Here is a 19,101-nt window from a genome sequence, read left to right as displayed (position 1 = left end):
ACACAGATTTTGTAAGCATTTGAGTCTTTTGCAGTTTTTTGGAGAAATCACATTCCAATCCAACCCACTGTCGCCCTCAAAGCATTGCCAAGCGCGTCACGCGCCACCAGCGGAAATTCACGTGAAGCTATCAATGTCAATTGCTCTTTCATGTTGTCCCTCCGACGAAGTGATAGTTATTAAGCCGTTTTAGGGAGCGGTAAAACTTTTTCGGGTAAATCGCTCTCGGCTCCCGCCTCCCGGCCGAAGCGCCGGGACATAAGTTTCCTGGTTTTTCCATCCGTTTTACAAAGTAAGAATGATGGCGCGTTGTTTTAGTAACGTTTTGTTTGGTAAAGACGTTTTAGTGTCGCAGTACCCGGGGCTAGTGTTTCAGTTACGGTAATGTAATGTGGGTACATACAAATCGAATTTGCAGGTCTCAGTAAAAAGGAACGTTTGACCGTAAATACTTTACTACCAGTCTGTGTGAGATCTGAGCCTCCATTTTGCATTATGAATGTTATTGGAACATAAAATTAGTGATAAAATTTAGTTATTACAGATTTTTTCTCTAAAGCTTATCGTTAAACACGAAACATGATGTGCTGTGTGACAAACATTAAAAACACAATATGACTCACTTATTTATGGGGAAGACCTTAATGCACTTTACAAGATTCTCAAGCATTTGATAAGTAAATGGTTCCCACAAATGGCCAGCGGCACAAACTCGGCATACACTCTAAGTAATTCAGTTAGCGAGACTAAGGTAATGCACGGCGGTGGTCGCTCAGTGCATCCCGCTGCGCTGAGGCAAGCTGACACATCGCTTGAGATCGAGGTGGTTACAAGATGGTGGGTTTGAAATTAGTTTACTAATGGTTTAAATCCATTTACGCGAATATGTTTTTCATGTACAGTTGCGATGCTGAAGCTAGATCTCTATTCTCTACCTAGTACATTCAACGTCAAATATATAGGTCGTGGTGTGATACCCAAAGTAGCCAAAAAGTTCGCAACACCTCTTTGTTACAATTATAATAAAGCTTTTGTCAACTTTTTGGCCACTTTGGTTTTCATGAACTACGAGTATTTGACGCTGACTGTACTTACCTACTTTATGAGCAGCCACAAAAGGTCTGCCATCATCCCACTGAAGTGGTTGTACATTATAAATAAACTGTTTACAGTTCGAAAATGAATTTTGGTTATAGGAAAAACATTTCAGCCCCTGTACCAGACATGCCCCCGGCTATTTCGTTGCAGCGTGTCGTTGCCACGCGTTGCCGATGGCTGAGGCAACGCGCGGCGTGTCACAGTTTGCTACAATTAATTTCGACTCAAATTGGAAACTGCAATCCCTTTGTGTTACATGATGGACAGATTTACAATACCAGTTCTGTGCGGGGCGTAAAATACAATTTGCAGCATAAAATTTCAGTGAACCACACGCTATTAAAGCCCAATAATTTCATGGTTTTAGTGAATTAAATACCCGTATTTGTTAACTAAGTTTTACTGTTACTTATTGCGCTGTATCTGAACTAGCGTGGAAGTTTATAAACTAACTAATCTTTGTTATTCCAGCCAGTAATGTTTCGTTATTGTAGTCAACCTAGATTTCTGTGAATTTCTAATACTTTTATAGAAAAACAAAGCCATGCCGAGATTCTAACCAACTTTTCTATGATTCATGTATTTAAAATGTACAAGAAACAGCGTGATTCTTGTCAAGATAGTTCTTGGTTAAAATGAAAGTTAAATAAAATATGCGAGAGGTTAAAATTATATCTTCTTAACTTTTTTAGTTCAGTACCTATCAGTATAATAATAATGATTTTGACATACAATACATTACCGCGCAGTGCTCGCCGCAGTGCATCACAGTTATTATCATTAATGGGTCCGCTTTAATTGCCACCATTCGCAATATAAGCCTTGTTCCTGGAGATACTAACTCATAGTCATTTTCATTTTGTTTTTGCGTCACTTAATTATTTATCTTCATTGTGAAACAAAATACTTTGCGAAAGTTAGTTGTGGTTTGTTTTAGATTAAAGTTATTGTTTATCTCTTCAATAGTGATATCGGGAGGTCCTAGGGTCCCATTACCAAATAGGGTTCTCTTTATAAAACATTTTGCGTAAGTATTGTGCTATTAGGTTCTGTTATCATCATACTTAGGTAGTTTATAAAAAAAATTGGTTTGAGTAAAGAAATTATGACTACAGTAGGAATTCCTTTCATTCCTCCATATCAGGCAATTGAACTAAACTGTACTGAAACGCACCTGCCATGCTTACATACACTGTAGTTTTCTTTTAACTGAGTTTATTTAAAACACATATTGGGTAACTAATTACATTACTGAACGGCGCTTGTTCAAAGCCTGCTGCTCGCTCTTAGATCATAGGTAGACCCAGAACTGCATTTCCCTAACGATGACTTATGTTTAAACTCTGCGGCTCGCTCATGGGTAGACCTAACTCCAAAACTGCTTCAATTTCCTTAACCAGCATTTAACAGACTCGGCGGGCCAGGGGTGGACGCGCACGCGCGGCACGAAGCGGGCGAGGCGGTCCTGCACGCGCGCTTCCTCATCAACGAGGGCGCGCTCGTCACCGCCTGCGCCGACGACCAGCTGCACCTCTGGACCTTCCGCCAGAAGTCGCCGCAGCGCGTGCAGTCGCTCAAGTTCCAGCGGGAGAGGTGAGACTGTTTTATTTTTATTGGTCGCGGCGACGAATTTGCCTCAGCACCCGGCGTGCCGCAGATTAAAACAACGTCACCAGTAGCAGAGTAAATACAAATGAGTAGGTTATCTTCATAGAAACGCACCGGGCGCGGTTTGTATGTTAGGGCGCCAATACGTACCTATGCGGCGCGCACGCACACACTGACAAAATTTAGCGTGGATTAGCGGGGTCGTGGTTGCGCCGAATTTTGTCAGTGTGTGCGTGCGCACCGCATACGTATATTGGCGTGCTCACATACAAACTGCGCCCGGTGCGTTTCTATGAAGATAACCTACTCATTTGTATTTAATCTGCCAGTAGTCACCACTTTCTCTGCCTCGGCTCAAATGTGGCTTAAGGCAGCCGCTCGGCCCTAGCCTAATAGGCCTTGGCTTTGGAGGCTGCCTCTAGTGGATACGTGGATGTTTGGCAGTTTTCGCTATGTACTGGGTGTCACTCATGAATTTGTCAGTTTTATGAAACTTTCGCGCCGTGCTTAGGTAAGTTGCTCTACCTACTTCCACGCAAAATGTGTGTAAGAAGTGTTGAAGCGTTGGCTTGACAGTTTTTAGTTCTTCAAGTATTTATATTCTTACCGATGTATGACATACTTGTGATAGGATAAAGTAGACAAGATGTTAAATAATGACTTTGTGCTCAAAAGTATAATTTCTTTTTATAGCTGTTGAAATCGTTATTCATCCTCTTGTAATTACTGAATTTGAAAACTGCCATCTAAGTACAGCAACGGAATAAAAATCACATGAATGGTATTAATCAAATCAGGCCAGTCATTAGGGGATTGGCGGCCGCCCAAACCACTAATTTGGAATTTTGGAATATCCAGCAATTTCTGCCAAAATGTGGTCGGTGAAAATTTGAAGTGAGGGCAAGAATGTGGATTTATTTAGGATATTATTAGGCTAAGAGTGCCCAAATGTTTAGAATTTATTGAATAATTGACATTTTTTAATTGGTATCACGAGTATTTTGTGTTCTGTTTGATTCTCTGTTTGATTTGCTAAACTGATTGTAATTGTTTGCAAACACGTCGTTTGATAAATTCATGCAAACTCCGCCGAGTTTCCGTATTTTACTAAGCTCGGGGTTTCAACGTTTATTTACACTTCTCGCTCTCAGCGGCGCTTCGGATAATAATTTAGAATTTCGTGTGCAGGTAAGACCGTTAAATTAAATTAGTGACACATTTGTTACTTTTGTATTCTCATTTATCTTCAAGCGCGTGATTTCAAAACTTCATTGGTAGAGCTACACTTTCAAGTCATAAGCTACTTTTTGAACCGAGTATTAAAAAAATAATATCCAAAGTACGAGTATGTTGAGAACGTTTTCCTGTATTTCAAAATACCGTATCACGTTTATTTTACTCATCAACGAGTTCTTTGATAATTCCCATGTTATCGACACTCTGTTTGTTCCCAAAACAAGCGCTTTGTGGGCCGCGTTTGTCCACAAATCACTGGCGCATGGTTCAGTGTTCCCCGAATTGGCAGATTGACTTGAGGCGAGCGAGCTACGAGTGGCTTCGGAGCCAATCTACGCTTACACGTGTCACGATACAGTATACACGTATACAGGGTACGGCTGCACGAGACTAGATTGCTTTTGAACTTTGAAACCTATGTGCTGGGAATAAAGTGCACCTTAGTCAAAGTGTTGGTACTGTAGCGGACTAATATGTGTATCTGTATCAATCGTGTAGGTATTTATTTATGCGTCTAGAATATCAAACTATTTTGGAAGATTTAAAGACCCTTGATACATCCGTTTAGGGTTTCTGCGGTATATCAAAGCAGTATTTTAAAAGACTTGTTTATATTCCTAAATCCTCGCAGGTAGAGAAATCGTTTATGGAAATAAACAATTATTCAATGTGCAAATAGATTATGTGAGCATGTTCAGGTATAGGGATATTACATAGCTATACCTATCTACAAATATCTATGAATTCCGTGCCAGTGTACCTGGTGGTACATGTTCGCAGCCTGTTTGTGGCAACTGAGACGCATTGGCTCGGTTCCACGAACACTCCTCGAACGTTCGCTGTCAGACGAATATATCCACGTTCAACTGAACTCCTGGTACATTTGAGACAATAGGGAAACGTATTTCATGTAGTCTGCAATAATCCGCTCATGTGAAGTTCAATATTCGCCTGCAAAGATTTATTTGCGAAGAATTAAAATTAGGCGCCAATTGCAAACTAAATAATTACTTTACTAGTTACACCATCACTCTTGTATAAAGTGTAGAGACAAAATATAAATAAATTAATTGTTAAATCTTTCACACGTAAGTTACCAAGATCGTGTATTCCTTAATGGTATCCAACAACAAGCGCTCTTTCAATACAGTAAAAATAAAAGACAAGGAAACCCTTAGACCCTTGAATTTTACGGCTAATTCTTTGAAAGGGAGAGGCATAAAGCTCGGTTTAATCTCCATCGGTTTAATTACGAGTGCGTTACAAGATTACGCGCGAGTGGAGTGTTTTTTGTTCGCCCGCGGCCAGATGGCGGCCCGCTGAATTACAGGGCTGAAAATTACTTTTTCACATTGTGTTGCTGTAGCGGTCCTTGTGTCAGACGTAATTGTCGCCAAAACATTAGAGGTAGGGACGATTTGCCTTTCATGATCTTGTGATAACTTTTTATTAGTCAATCGATTCGATTTTGTATCAATTATCATAGTTTATTTATTTATTTATTTATTTTTTTATTTATTTATTTTCCATATAAATACACACAGTAAACATTAATATTTTCTGCCAAACTGTGACACAGTTTGTCGGCAGCAGTTCTCACAATACTGTTATTACATAGCCTCTAAATAACATTATACGTATAGGTACAGACGACGGCACGCCAAGTAAAACACTTAGGTTGAATTGCACCACCCCACCCCAATCGCGACCACAACAACCGGTGCCTTCTATATGGAGTTTGACAGACCCTTGACGTTTGTTAAAGTTAAAGTAAGATGGTACAACCCACCCCAAGGCCTCTTTTCTTACTGATAAATGGTGACCGCCGCTGACTTTTTACACTAAATAAATCTTAATGTTAATCACAAACATAAGACCAGTGTTTAAACCAAAACACTTTGTAAACACGCACTCACACTCGCATACACATACACATAGGTACACACTACACAAACACTCACCTTTCATGGTAGAAACATAACAATTAGCTTTTTAACAGTAGGTTCTGTGGTATTACACACAACATAGGTAACCGTCTGAGGACAATAATACTCGTAAGGTCATGGACACATCGATAAGTAGTGCTTTCGCAGAGTTCTCTTAAGGTGGTTTTTACTTATTATGTTTTCATGGAGGTCGTAGGGCAATTCATATGTTATCAGGCTATCTTCTAAATGTTCTGAAAGTAGTGTAATATGGTATCATGCATAACTCTTAAACGTGTACAGCAATACCCACTTCATCAGCATTAGTAAATGGACAACCCTGCGTGCTAATGAGATACGGGACGGGCATAAAGCTCTCGTAATCGTGATATAGGGACGCGCGGGACACATCTGGGACAAAGCTCTGACATACACAGTGAGCCTGTTCCGAACAACCTGCACTGCAGCACACATCCGCTTATATCATGCCCATTTCGCTAGATCTAAAATCAATTAGTTTGCCTTCAACGCGATGAGAAAAGAGACAACTATACGTAGGTATGTGGAATCGTTCAAATATAATAATAATATGGGTCTTCAGGGTCTTCTATCATTATTTAGCTTGTGTCTAGAGGGGGGCAGAGAGTGGGGGGGCACGTCGAAACAATCCCAGTAATGCCGCGTAACAGAATGCGCGTACACAATTATGCAAAAAACGCTTTTTTATCATTTGCAGCCATGTCGTGCTCCGCGTTTTATTTTGTACAATTACTAAATCTTGTTTTAAGATGTCAGGTTCTAAAAAGTGTTGTCTGAACGTGTCATTGTTCTTATGGGTCTGCTCATTTTCGTGTGTAAAGTTCACGTTCACTCTACGAATGAAACATGTTCTGTGTCTCGTTTGCAATTAGTAGCAATAAAATGGAGGTTTTCACGTGCAGCAGTGACACCGGCCACGATCGTCCCACCCTCGGCACAACAGCCCTTTGTTCTCGGTGGAAGATAACTGTTCCATCGCGGGTGTATTAATTACGCGGTCGCCATGGCGACGTGTTGCTCAAAGCGCACCGCCTCGTCGGCAAATGTTTGAACTTTCAAGTTTCCAGTTACGTGTTGTTGAGGATTATTTGGTGTAGCAATATCGTTATGGAAGAGATAAGTATTTCAAATGTCCTTAGACCTTTGTATTTCACGTTGTATAATACTCTTGACAGTGATCAAAAAATCGTTATGAAATGGATTGCTCTCAGAAAGTTGTCAGAAGTTGTTTCATCAATAACCTTCATCTTCCTCCAAATAGGTTACAATTCTGGCGTATTTTTATTATTAAATATTTATTTACTAAGTAAATACAATATGATTATCGTGAGTTCACTTTCTTCTTTGTTCTCGTCTAAGCTTCATCTTTGTAACAGGAAGGCATTGACATTTAGAAACTACAATATTAAAATAAATGCGTCAGCCCCTTCTTCTTGTGTGCTTAAAGTACCAGTTGGGGAAAGTACTCTCTCTGAGTATTTTGCGAAACACAAACCTCTGGTATACGAGTATAAGGAAAATATTTTGAATGCAAACTTGCAGCTTTCAGGGCAGACCCAAAACTGCTGCATTATGTTGTTAACCGAGTTTATTTTAGCAACAAGGTTCGCCCCAGAATCTGCAACGTTTTATTTATGGAAGGGAATATGAAAATTAATGAAGAATCACGTTTCAAATATCTGTTTTTTAGTTAAATGAAATACCTCATCAGGAAATCCTTCTTACCTAGGTACAGTAAAATCAATTCAATGATTCATTTCAGCCATCGGATGTCCACTTCTAAACATAGGTTTGCTTTTCATGTTGATCGATTGGTACAGACAGTTGTCTGAAATAAAAATAGAAGATCTTGTGCCTTTTCCAAATATTAATTAATATGAAATTAATTGTTATTGGATTCCTAGATTCAATTAACCCAATTGCTTTCAGCAGCTAATATAACATATCAGTGAACCACGCCGGGTAATTATATTTCGCGGTCCAGATAGCAGCCGGGGGCGTCATCGAATTATTATAGTAACTACTCTTATAATTCAATGAGACTGCGATGCGACTAATTAGCGATTGAGACGGCAACTCATCCGCTATTGTCAGCGCATGGAGACGAAGGGACATAAGAATGAGAATAAATTTATCACATAATAAAACTTAGCCTAGATACATTTAGATTCACTTAAATGGTTAGTGTGCGAAGGTAAGATTTATGTCGCGTGTGTTTCTCTAATGAGCCCAGAAATGTCTACAAATCATAAAAAATCTAAAATATTATTACGTCTCTTTTTCTTTCCAAGAGCTTTTTTAATATACCATATTTTAAAGCTTGGTTGGATCGTAGTAAAAGACCTCATTTGCTGTACCAAATCTAACCCGAAAGAACTTTATGTTCTTCTTATTCTTGTTCGCACCACTGGGGCCCGGCTTAACTTACTAAAAGAGCTAGCTGAGTTAAATTTAATCTCAATATTACGTTCTAGATTGCTAGATTAGCATGCAGCGTGCACTTATCTGCTATTACCGTTAAATCTAACGCGGCGCTGGCACTGCCGCCGCCCGGCTGCATACAAATTGATGGCGGTTGTAAGGCGTGGTGCGAGTTACTAAATATCAGAATATAATAAAGGTATCACTTTCCTTTAAACAAACTAATTTCTGATTTAAGAGGTAGTTAAAAACCAAAGAACATAGTTACACTCTTAGCAACTGTCTGATAATAAAATTGTAGCGTTGAAAATGGGCTTAGTTTTACTGCAATAATATTATAATTTGAAAAACTTATTAAAACAAACTGTTCCTGTCATCATAAGTATAACAAAGTGCCTGCTTTATTACCAACCTTGGTTAATTGAAGTGTCAGCTTTCTATGATGCCTATAAAAAGCAAATTAATTCATCTAAATTGTAATTTAGATACACATTTAACGTCCGAGTGTGTCGCCTGCCGGACAGCGATAGCGCCGCCATATTAAGGCTTGGTATTTCTGCTAAAGTAGGTATTTCGCGCTGTCAAAATCTGCGCGCGCAATACTTCGCCGAAGACAGCGCGCCAAAGAGCTCTCGCGGCTACACAGTATAGAAATACGCAGTTTAGAAATACGCAGTTGGTTAGGTTAGGTTGACTTCCTTCCGTTCAAGCGTCACACTCACAGCACTTTCTAATACAAATCATATCCAAGTGATACAAATTAAAACAACTTTCAAAATTTTTGGGAATATATTTTAGAATCGAATAAATATAGAATATAACTGCCAAAGTAAACACGGTTCAAAGAGGCGTGGCGTCAGCGTCACCCGACCTTCCGGAAGTTCCGCGCCGGCTAAAATAATTTCAAGATTACGTCACCCGACCTATCGGTAGATCATCGGGAGCTTGTGCGATTGGAAAAACATTTTATGATCAGTTACTCGTCGTAGCGATTATTTAGAGCTTGGATAATAAATTATAGTTGTTGCAATTCACAAAGCTTTGCATGTTGCTAATTACATTAATCAGTACACGCATCAATTTTGTTCAGTCTTTTTGTTTATTAATAAATAAAAATATCATACTAAAATTGCATACATATTTGTTTGTATTGGTCTGGGTGTTTTCTTTCCATAATTTATGTATAACGTATGTAGGGGGCTCTGTATCGAAAATCACTATGAGCAATAAGCATCACACACAGTTACCTGGAGTGCATTACCGCAGCAAAAAGCTTGCCATCTTAAATGAACGGTATAATATCGAGGTTTCGTCAGTACAGTTGCGAACAAAGGTGTTTGTGTAGTATAGTTGAGTTGAGAGGTCAGATTATTGAAATAATAAAACGAACATTTTATTTTTTAAATACATTTTAAAAATAATTTACATTACGGATAACAATTATGAGAGGATGACATTGCAAGGTGGTGCCAGTCCAGTCTTAAATCCGTTGATATATGCTGCATCTGCCATGTTTTTGGCTAAAAGGTTTTTCTATCTTGCAGTTTAGACTTTTATTACAGACCTCCGACAGTATTTTTGGAAAACTTTTACGCATGGTGGAAGAAGGGACGCTCTAGAGACTCAAGTCTAGAAGGAGTCACATGAACTCCAAGTTTTAAATCCGTTGACATCTGCTGCATCTGCCATGTTTTTGGCTAGAAGATTCTTCTATCTTGCAGCTTAGACCTTTAGCTACAGACCTCAGACAGTATTTTTGAAACATTCTTACGCATGGTGGAGGAAGGGTCGCTCTAGAGCAGTGGTCCTTAACCGGTGGTTCGCGGACCACTGGTGGTCCCTGCAGGCATTCCAAGTGGTCCACGATGTGCACTTGCACACCTTGGTCAAAACCACTTTCAACTGATTTTTGCAGTGAAACTGGTTTTGACCGNGCTGTGCCAAACTAAACACGCAGGTGACGCCGCGGGCAAAAGCTAGTACAGATATACAGGGTCCTTCTAAACTAGCTACATTCCTTTTAATGGGGGCATCTATACGGTACACTGAACAAGTTCACCAAATTTGAGTATGTGTTTTATAATGATTTTACAATGTTACATTTTCTAACAAAAATAAAAATTCATTTCGTCTTACTTAATGGTACATGCTGTATTTTTTACTAACACAACAAAGCTGTAGTGAATTCATTCTGCACAGAAACAAGAGAAACAACACGATTTTTTCCACATTTTTTAACATAGTAACTAAATAAGACGCAATATAAAAATTTCATCCGTTAAAAGCCCTCAAGTTATTTCTGAACTTTAGTTTAGTAAAAGATTTAGAATCTCAAATCGCTTATTTTAAAAATAAAACCATAAATAGAAAACGAATAGAGGTAACTTTGGGAATTTATTCTATCGAGTCAACTTCATCAAATCGTGTTTCCATCCGTTAATAGCCCTAGAAAATATCCTCAACTATGCCCAATAAAAATCTTAGCTTTTAATTTTACTGTTTAGTACCTCAAAAATGAAAAATGAAAACCTCATTTTCGCCATTTTCACTGCTACCCGGCCTTAACGAGCTTCGTTGTCAGACGCCTGCGGATTACTCCTTGCAATCATTACTTAAGTGCCCTGCTAGGCTCAATGGTGTGATATTTCACTCAAGCAACGATGGTTTGTTTCAAGATTGACAGTGTAGTATATTCTTAACACAACTGCACGTTTAAACACATAAAGAAACAAGAGCAAGGAGACCCGACCCAAAATAATGGGAAAAACGGCTAGAGAAAAGAAGATAAAGAGACAAGCATCTCTTTGTTTGTTTATAACGAGTACCTATAGCTTAAAGCCATGAAAAATCCTCTAAAAATATCACAAACAATTAATGAGTGTGTAGTTACTCCCAGTCTGACACGTGGACCGTTATATTGCACACGAAATCGTTAAACCATTTGGCACCATGACAAGAAAATTTTAGCTAAGGCCGGTTGGCCACCATGTAATCCAACTATAATAAAGTTGTTAGTTTCCGCTATTTCCCATCTATTAAGCCTGACAAGTTGTCGTTGTCATTTTGGATAATTGTAACATAGGTCGCATCGATTGTCCGGATTTGTCAGGGCCGTCCGGCATGTCCGGATATCGGTTGGGTGCCAAACACGAGGTAATGCTTTGAGAAATAATATTGTTCCATTGTTGAGATGTTAGTTATTTTTCACTCAATTTTCTTTTTCAGCAAAATATGCAGCAGGTCATTCACAATGTAGAAACGAATATAGAAATCTAGAATTATAGTACACCTACATATAATACATTAATAGTTCTACAATCACTAATTACTTATAGCGTACCTACTTAGAAAACAAAATAGATAGACCCTTAGTTAAAACACAATATATCTTGTAATATTTGAAGTTTTTATATTTTTAAAATATTAATTTCTTGTTATACAGGGTGTTTGGCACATCGTGTGCCAAAATTATTTGGCGGATAGAATGGGTCATTTCCTATATTTTCACCCCCCATAACACGTTCCATGTCAGGCGGCTACTTTCATATTAAGTTTTTTAGTAATTTCACCAAAATACCCAAATCGCATCATTTAATTTCGATTTAAAAAAAAACTACTAAGCGTAGCCTCAAAGTAAATATTTTGTTTTGACGTGCATTGATATAGGGTTGCATCAAATCTAAATTTACTGGCAAATATCATCTAGTTTTTTTTTTATTCAGCTTTGAACTTTTCCGAAAAGTTAAAAATGGACTGAACATTTAAGTTTACATGGCTATAAAAAATTTTTTAAAAGAGATAGCGATCTTCGGATTTTATCAAAACTTCTCTAGTCTATCCCCATTCAAACGGTATACTAATCTTGTTTAAATAATAACAACAACTTTACAAATTCCCTAAATTAGTGCATTGACTCTATTCGGACTGATTTGCGAAATTTGTGTTTATAGCCCCTTTTTGTGTGAATAACACGTTAAATACCTACAGGTAAAAAATATTTATCTTATGCAATGTAAAAAACCTTTTCTCTATCGTTTTTCAATGTGGATCTTGAAATTAAAGACAAAAATAATTATTTTGATCGTTTATTAATTATTACAAATTTTGTTCAAAATGTCCGCCTCGGCAACGTATACACTAAGTAACGACATCTTCTTCTAATTTAGACTGGCCCTATACAGTGGCCTGCACGTTCCCCAGACCTAACTCCGTTAGATTTTTACGTCTGGGGACGAGGTAATGAACTGGTGTACGTAACGGAAGTTCAAACATTAGAAGAACTACAACAACGAATAGAAAACGCCTTTATAGTAATAAAAAGAGAAATGAGGCTGCATACGACAACAGTCGAAGATGTCGTGAGTGTATACGTTGCCGAGGCGGACATTTTGAACAAAATTTGTAATAATTAATAAACGATCAAAATAATTATTTTCGTCTTTAATTTCAAGAAATCCACGTTGAAAAACGATAGGGAAAAAGTTTTTACATTGCATAAGATAAATATTTTTACCTGTAGGTATTTAACGTGTTATTCACACAAAAAGGGGCTATAAACACAAATTTCGCAAATCAGTCCGAATAGAGTCAATGCATTAATTTAGGGAATTTGTGAAGTTGTTGTTATTATTTCAACAAGATTAGTATACCGTTTGAATGGGGATAGACTAGAGAAGTTTTGATAAAATCCGAAGATCGCTATCTCTATTAAAAAAATTTTTATAGCCATGTAAACTTAAATGTTCAGTCCATTTTTAACTTTTCGGAAAAGTTCAAAACTGAATTAAAAAAAAACTAGATGATATTTGCCAGTAAATTTAGATTTGATGCAACCCTATATCAATGCACGTCAAAACAAAATATTTACTTTGAGGCTACGCTTAGTAGTTTTTTTTTAAATCGAAATCAAATGATGCGATTTGGGTATTTTGGTGAAATTACTAAAAAACTTAATATAAAAGTAGCCGCCTGACATGGAACGTGTTATGGGGGCTGAAAATATAGGAAATGACCCATTCTATCCGCCAAATCATTTTGGCACACGATGCGCCAAACACCCTGTATATTAAAACGTATTAATCTTACCTTTCAATCACCAAACAAATTATCACTTTTTTCCGATATCACTTTTAGCTAAGTCACTTTTCTATATCAATCAAGATTAGCACATAATACTGTTGAATTAATACAGAGCACACTATAGTTAGGCGTTGCACATTGTTACAGATACAGCGTCAAACTAGCACGTCAGACAAAAGAAATTAAGGGGTGAGTTGTGTTAGTTTGATGTCGTACACCGCCTGGTTCATGGCCACACGGGCGAAAAACGCACTTTTAGTGGCCACACAGCATAGATAAAGCAACTTGCGAAAAACTGGCACATCATTTTCTACCTACGTGACTAATCAAGAATAAACAGCAGTGTACACAAATTATTGTTAAAATCGGAAGGAAATGATGTGACTTGTTTTAGGGTTGTTTTATTTATGCTAATGAATTACTGTATGAATGATCTTACAATGCGACTCAAAGTGAATAGTGAACCAGGCGAACTCGATGTTGCACGCACACCCCTGCCGCCCGCGCACCCCAGCATGGTCTATCCATTCTCTACCTATCTTAGCCTTCTGTGTAGTTGTTAGTATTTGACGTCGATACTTAGTTAGAATTTTCCTGTTTCCGAAACTCTTCCAGTACCTAAACTCTGTTGAATGTTAGCGACAAAGCCTCCGATCGCGAAAGCATTTTGACTGTTGAATGAAGATAATTGTTTACAGTTCGTCGTAATCCTCATTTTCGTCGGCTGCCGACGAAGCGAGAAAAGGTAACATTTCGTTCTTATTATTTTGTCGTAGATTTTATATCTACAATCTACTTATGAACTTGAAAGGTTGCAATAAAATCGTTTTTTTAAAAATCACTTAGTTTAATACCTTGTTGTAATGTTGCTAAAATACTTTACCGAATTAGTTGTTGTTTAAATAATACGTATCGTCAATACAAGCACATAACAATTGTCATATCTGATACAGCAAAGTCCATATTCACACGGAACAGCAATAAAGCGGACATTATCAAATAAATATTATTTTTTATAACCATCAGTGCCCATTGGGCTGTACCTATCGCTCGGAGTCCGACCGCAGATACCGCCAATTCGCTGCTCTTTTGTCACCTGAATGGCGTCGTTCCGCCCCCTTTACTAGGAGGACCCACCACAATCAGTGCTTACGTGAGCGAATTGCCGCCAATGGATTAAATTTGCACCCAATAACGATATCGGAGGTGATAGGACAGAAAATTGGGCATAAATGTTATTGGATAGGATATTTACTTTAAATGCGGTGTATCCCAACTAATATTATAAATGCGAAAGTAACTCTGTCTGTCTGTCTGTCTGTCTGTCTGTTACGCTTTCCCGCTTAAACCTCGCAACCGATTTTGATGAAATTTGGCATAGAGATAGTTTGAGTCCCGGGAAAGAACATAGGATAGTTTTTATCCCGGTTTTTGAAACAGGGACGCGCGCGATAAAGTTTTTCTGTGACAGACAAAATTCCACGCGGGCGAAGCCGCGGGCGGAAAGCTAGTATTTAATAAAATCTGGAATATCAAGTTTAGAGTAAGCGCACACCGTTGATTTTTCGTCGGCCCATAGTTTAGTCGGGCAGTTGATCAGTATGGGCATGTATGGGAGTGCGCACACTACCGATTCGATTTGGCCGATTCTTCATACAATTTAAAATCGGGCACAACTATCGGCCAACTAAAAATCAACGGTGTGCGCCTACTCTTAAAGTGACGCTTTGCAAAAGTGCTAAAATCAACAAAAAATACCTCTGTAACATCTAATGGTTAATATTAACCTACGTTATATTATTTAGAGGTAAATCTAACTTATTAAATCAAATATATTTTAGATATTCTGGTAAAATATAAGTAAGTAAACAACAAAGTAACAACAAACTTTTTCTAAATAAACAGCTGTAAACGTTGTCCTTATAGTGAGTTGGGTTATCTCTTTGAATAGATATTACGTTCCGTAACTGAAAATCAGAGTTCCTCAATAAACGTGAAGTTCCGATCGGGACTTTACAACCGTCAGACAAAAGCTTTCTCCAGCTGTTTACAACCGCTACGCCGCTACGGACTACGGACTACGAGACTCTGTAGCACGCATAGCTTTTATTATTCTCGTAGTAATTCGTAGCAGTGATGGCGATTTTTGAGATTTTATGGCGTCGGTGAATTCGCAACAGCTTCACCCGAATTATGTTGCTTTTTACTGCCAGTTGTTCCAGAATGACTTTGTTTTTACAATGATGGAAGTATTTTCATTATTTTACTTTAATTCCCACAGAAATAATAATCCCAACTAATATTATAAATGCGAAAGTAACTCTGTCTGTCTGTCTGTCTGTCTGTCTGTCTGTCTGTCTGTCTGTCTGTCTGTCTGTCTGTCTGTTACGCTTTCCCGCTTAAACCTCGCAACCGATTGTGATGAAATTTGGCATAGAGATAGTTTGAGTCCCGGGAAAGAACATAGGATAGTTTTTATCCCGGTTTTTGAAACAGGGACGCGCGCGATAAAGTTTTTCTGTGACAGACAAAATTCCACGCGGGCGAAGCCGCGGGCGGAAAGCCTAATAAATAAATAATAAATATCCTTGGACATTTTACACTGCGCTTCTAGTCCCAAACTAAGCAAAGCTTGTACTATGGGTACTAGACAACGGATATAAACATACTTAAATACTTTTTTTTTTGTAAATACATACTTATTATACATAGAAAACACCCAGTCCAATACAAACAAATATGTTCATGCACACAAATGTTTGTACTGTGTGGGAATCGAACCCGCTACCTCCGGAATAGTAGTCCGTTTCGAACCACTACACCAAACGGCCGACCAAATTGATCTCACTTAGCTGTATTAGGTACGAGTACGTATTAAAACATGAATGCTCAACTTGTACTAAAAAGGAACAAGTTGGTTAATTGTTTTACAATATGTTTAATATTAGCACATCGTATATGTGCTGTCCTAAGATGTTAGGACCATCTATTACACTTAATGAAACTTTTTTTCTTAATCCTACTTTGCAATAACCTTGATGTCAGATACTGTAGCGCACCAGCACCTGCACATAACGTTATTAAGGCGAGCTTACGGCGGAATGTAATTTCGTTAAGTCGCGCCCGGGGCTTATCTTTTAAATAGCCCGGAAAGCTCTCGAACACGAAACTGATCGCGAATCGCTAAGGTTAAAACATGCGATGTAGTTACGTAAGCTTTTATACTAGATTACTTGGTCTTCATTATTTAGATGGGCTGTGTAGGTAGGTACTACTTAGGTAAGATTCACTAAGTGCTGCTACGTTTTGGCTAAGGATACTCTTAAATTTTATGCAGAAGCACTATGGGTTGATGAATATTTTAGATAACAGTAAATAGCTTTCTTTATTTAATCTGGACTGCACGAATAACAATCCATTGTGCGTTTAAAGTAACAATTTACATAGCATTTTTACAGTGTTAAAGTTCATAACATCGCATATCCATTTCAAAGAAAGAAAGAAAGAAAATTATTTATTTGAAGCTAAGATTATCATGTGCAGGTGCACTAGCGATACATTGTCTGGTATGTAAATGTAACGAGCACGTCACAGCAGGCGGCCGTCGAAGGCTCTCGCGTGCTCGCAAGTCGCGCGCGTATGTCGCGTAAATTAGCGCATGCCGCACAGTGATCAATAATCAGAATTTAGGATGACAAAAATATTTTAATCTGAAATTACAATTATCTAATAATGTTATTGAAAATATCATTAAGTAAATAAATATTTCTTTATTAAAATAATGTATTTGAGACTACAATCTTAAAAAACCGGCCAAGTGCGAGTCGGACTCGCGCACCGAGGCCGGTTCCGTACAAACCTGTAGGTATATAACTTTGATTTTGTTACAGCTTAAAGGTACTATGGACCTGATTATTTGATATGAATTTCAATTAAATAGCTCTATGCGTTCATGAGGAAAGTAGTAGTAACTTTAAAATTCTCATTTTATCACTTTGGAAGAATCTCTCGCGCAAACTATTCAGTTTAGAAAAAAATGATATTAGAAACCTCAATATCATTTTTGAAGACCTATCCAGAGATACCCCACACGTATGGGTTTGATGAAAAAAATATTTTTTGAGTTTTAGTTCTAAGTATGGGGGGTCAGGGGGGGGTCCCCCTGATGCCCTTAGTTCAATAAATTAAAGACTAGTTAATTTCAATTGGGTAAAAAGTGCTAGTGCCTATTTTGTCGAATACGAAATATCATTCTGTAGACTGCCTCGTGACTTAACAGTAAATTCAGGAGATGATGATGAAATGTTATGAAGTGCTGAGGCAGCCCTACGTTTTCCGATTGAATGAAGTTTCATCTCGGCTGCTAACAACTATTCTTCACTTCTGGATGATACTTCGTCTTTGAATCTACTACGCTTAGTTCTGTCACCTAAATCCATGAAAGCCTTTTTCGGGCGTCCTCTACCTACAGACCCTGAAGTTGAAGGCTATTCAATAATGATCTCCAGATGTTATTATGCGTTTACACAACTAATTCTCTTTTTTTTTTCAAATTGATAGATATCTTTGCCGATTTTAATCAATTTCTGGAAGCTGACAAACAAAAGCTATTTTTTGAATTTCGTATCTCATTTCGCTCTTGTGTTATCAAATCTGATACTCTAATGACCTCATAGACATAGTTTAATAATATATCTTTAGATTGCTTAGTTTCAGGTTTAATTGGAGGAAGTTTTTTGAGGTTTTTAAATAAATCTGAATTTCTAACTGTACTTTCGTTTCCTGCAAAAATGAAAAGTTTGTTCAGGCAGGGGTAGTTTGGGGTAAAATTTTTTATTGAATACCATAATACAGACTTCCAGCTATCTGCCAGTACCAAAATTTCCATGTTCTAATATGTTCCTTGTAAGATACAGGCTCTAAAATAAAATAAAATACCTAAAATTTTAAGCTAAGTTTTGAATATTTTTTCTAAATTACTATAACAATTGACATTTACTAAGTGTTATAGAAAATGAAGTACATACCTTCATTAATGTGCACCATATTTCATAATACGCAATAATGCACTGTATAAGTCAAACCAAACAGATAACTGTGCGCGAAAACAGGAAGTAAATACAACAAATCAGTACAAATTAGCGAGAGCACTGCATTTACTAGCTGGTATCTCAGTAATGACTTACCTTTAACCGTTCATATTCAACAAGAATATGAGGTAAGTACCCCCAATCACATCGCGATGATTTGTTTTAACTACCCTCACAATGTCAAATTTGAATATTATCCACCTAATATCTCATTATTGATCACCGTGTGCCGTGCCTCTGCTGCGAGCAGCTTTCGCACGCGAGCGAATATTGATGGACTTGCGAATCAATTAAGTGGTTATTGTCTAATCGAAATATCATAGACATGTAATGCTAAGGTACTTTTTTGAAGGACTTCGCATTGTGTGGAACTCGTCATATTTGCCCAAAAAGGCTTATCTAAATATTATTTTAAAATATACCTACTACTTCTTACTATTGCTGTAGCTCTCTCCCAGGATGCAAATAAGTAGTTTTTGGTTCCATTACATGTTGACTACTTTTGAATCTTGAACAGATACAGCACCACAGACTTAAGCAATCAATACTATCATCATACTTAAAAGATTGATTGTTTTCCATCAATATCTGCGCACTGTACCTTG

The 19,101-nt window shown here is 37.7% G+C and overlaps 1 protein-coding gene across 1 annotated transcript in view; it reads left to right on the top strand.

Moving 5' to 3' along the window:
• Nucleotides 1-694: 694 nt before the first annotated feature.
• Nucleotides 695-19,101, top strand: part of Tomosyn (syntaxin-binding protein tomosyn) — a 78,431-nt gene continuing 60,024 nt past the window's right edge. The window contains exons 1-2 of the mRNA XM_028310101.1: nucleotides 695-728; nucleotides 2,499-2,691. Of these exons, the coding sequence (XP_028165902.1) occupies nucleotides 695-728; nucleotides 2,499-2,691 (227 nt within the window). The remainder of the gene's footprint in view (nucleotides 729-2,498; nucleotides 2,692-19,101) is intronic.

Source organism: Ostrinia furnacalis, unplaced genomic scaffold, assembly GCF_004193835.3.
Source record: "Ostrinia furnacalis isolate ACB-3 unplaced genomic scaffold, ASM419383v2 OfSCF2912, whole genome shotgun sequence".
Taxonomy (NCBI): Eukaryota; Metazoa; Arthropoda; class Insecta; order Lepidoptera; family Crambidae; genus Ostrinia; species Ostrinia furnacalis.
The sequence above is the reverse complement of the archived record's forward strand: the minus strand, read 5'-3'. Positions and strand labels throughout refer to the sequence as shown.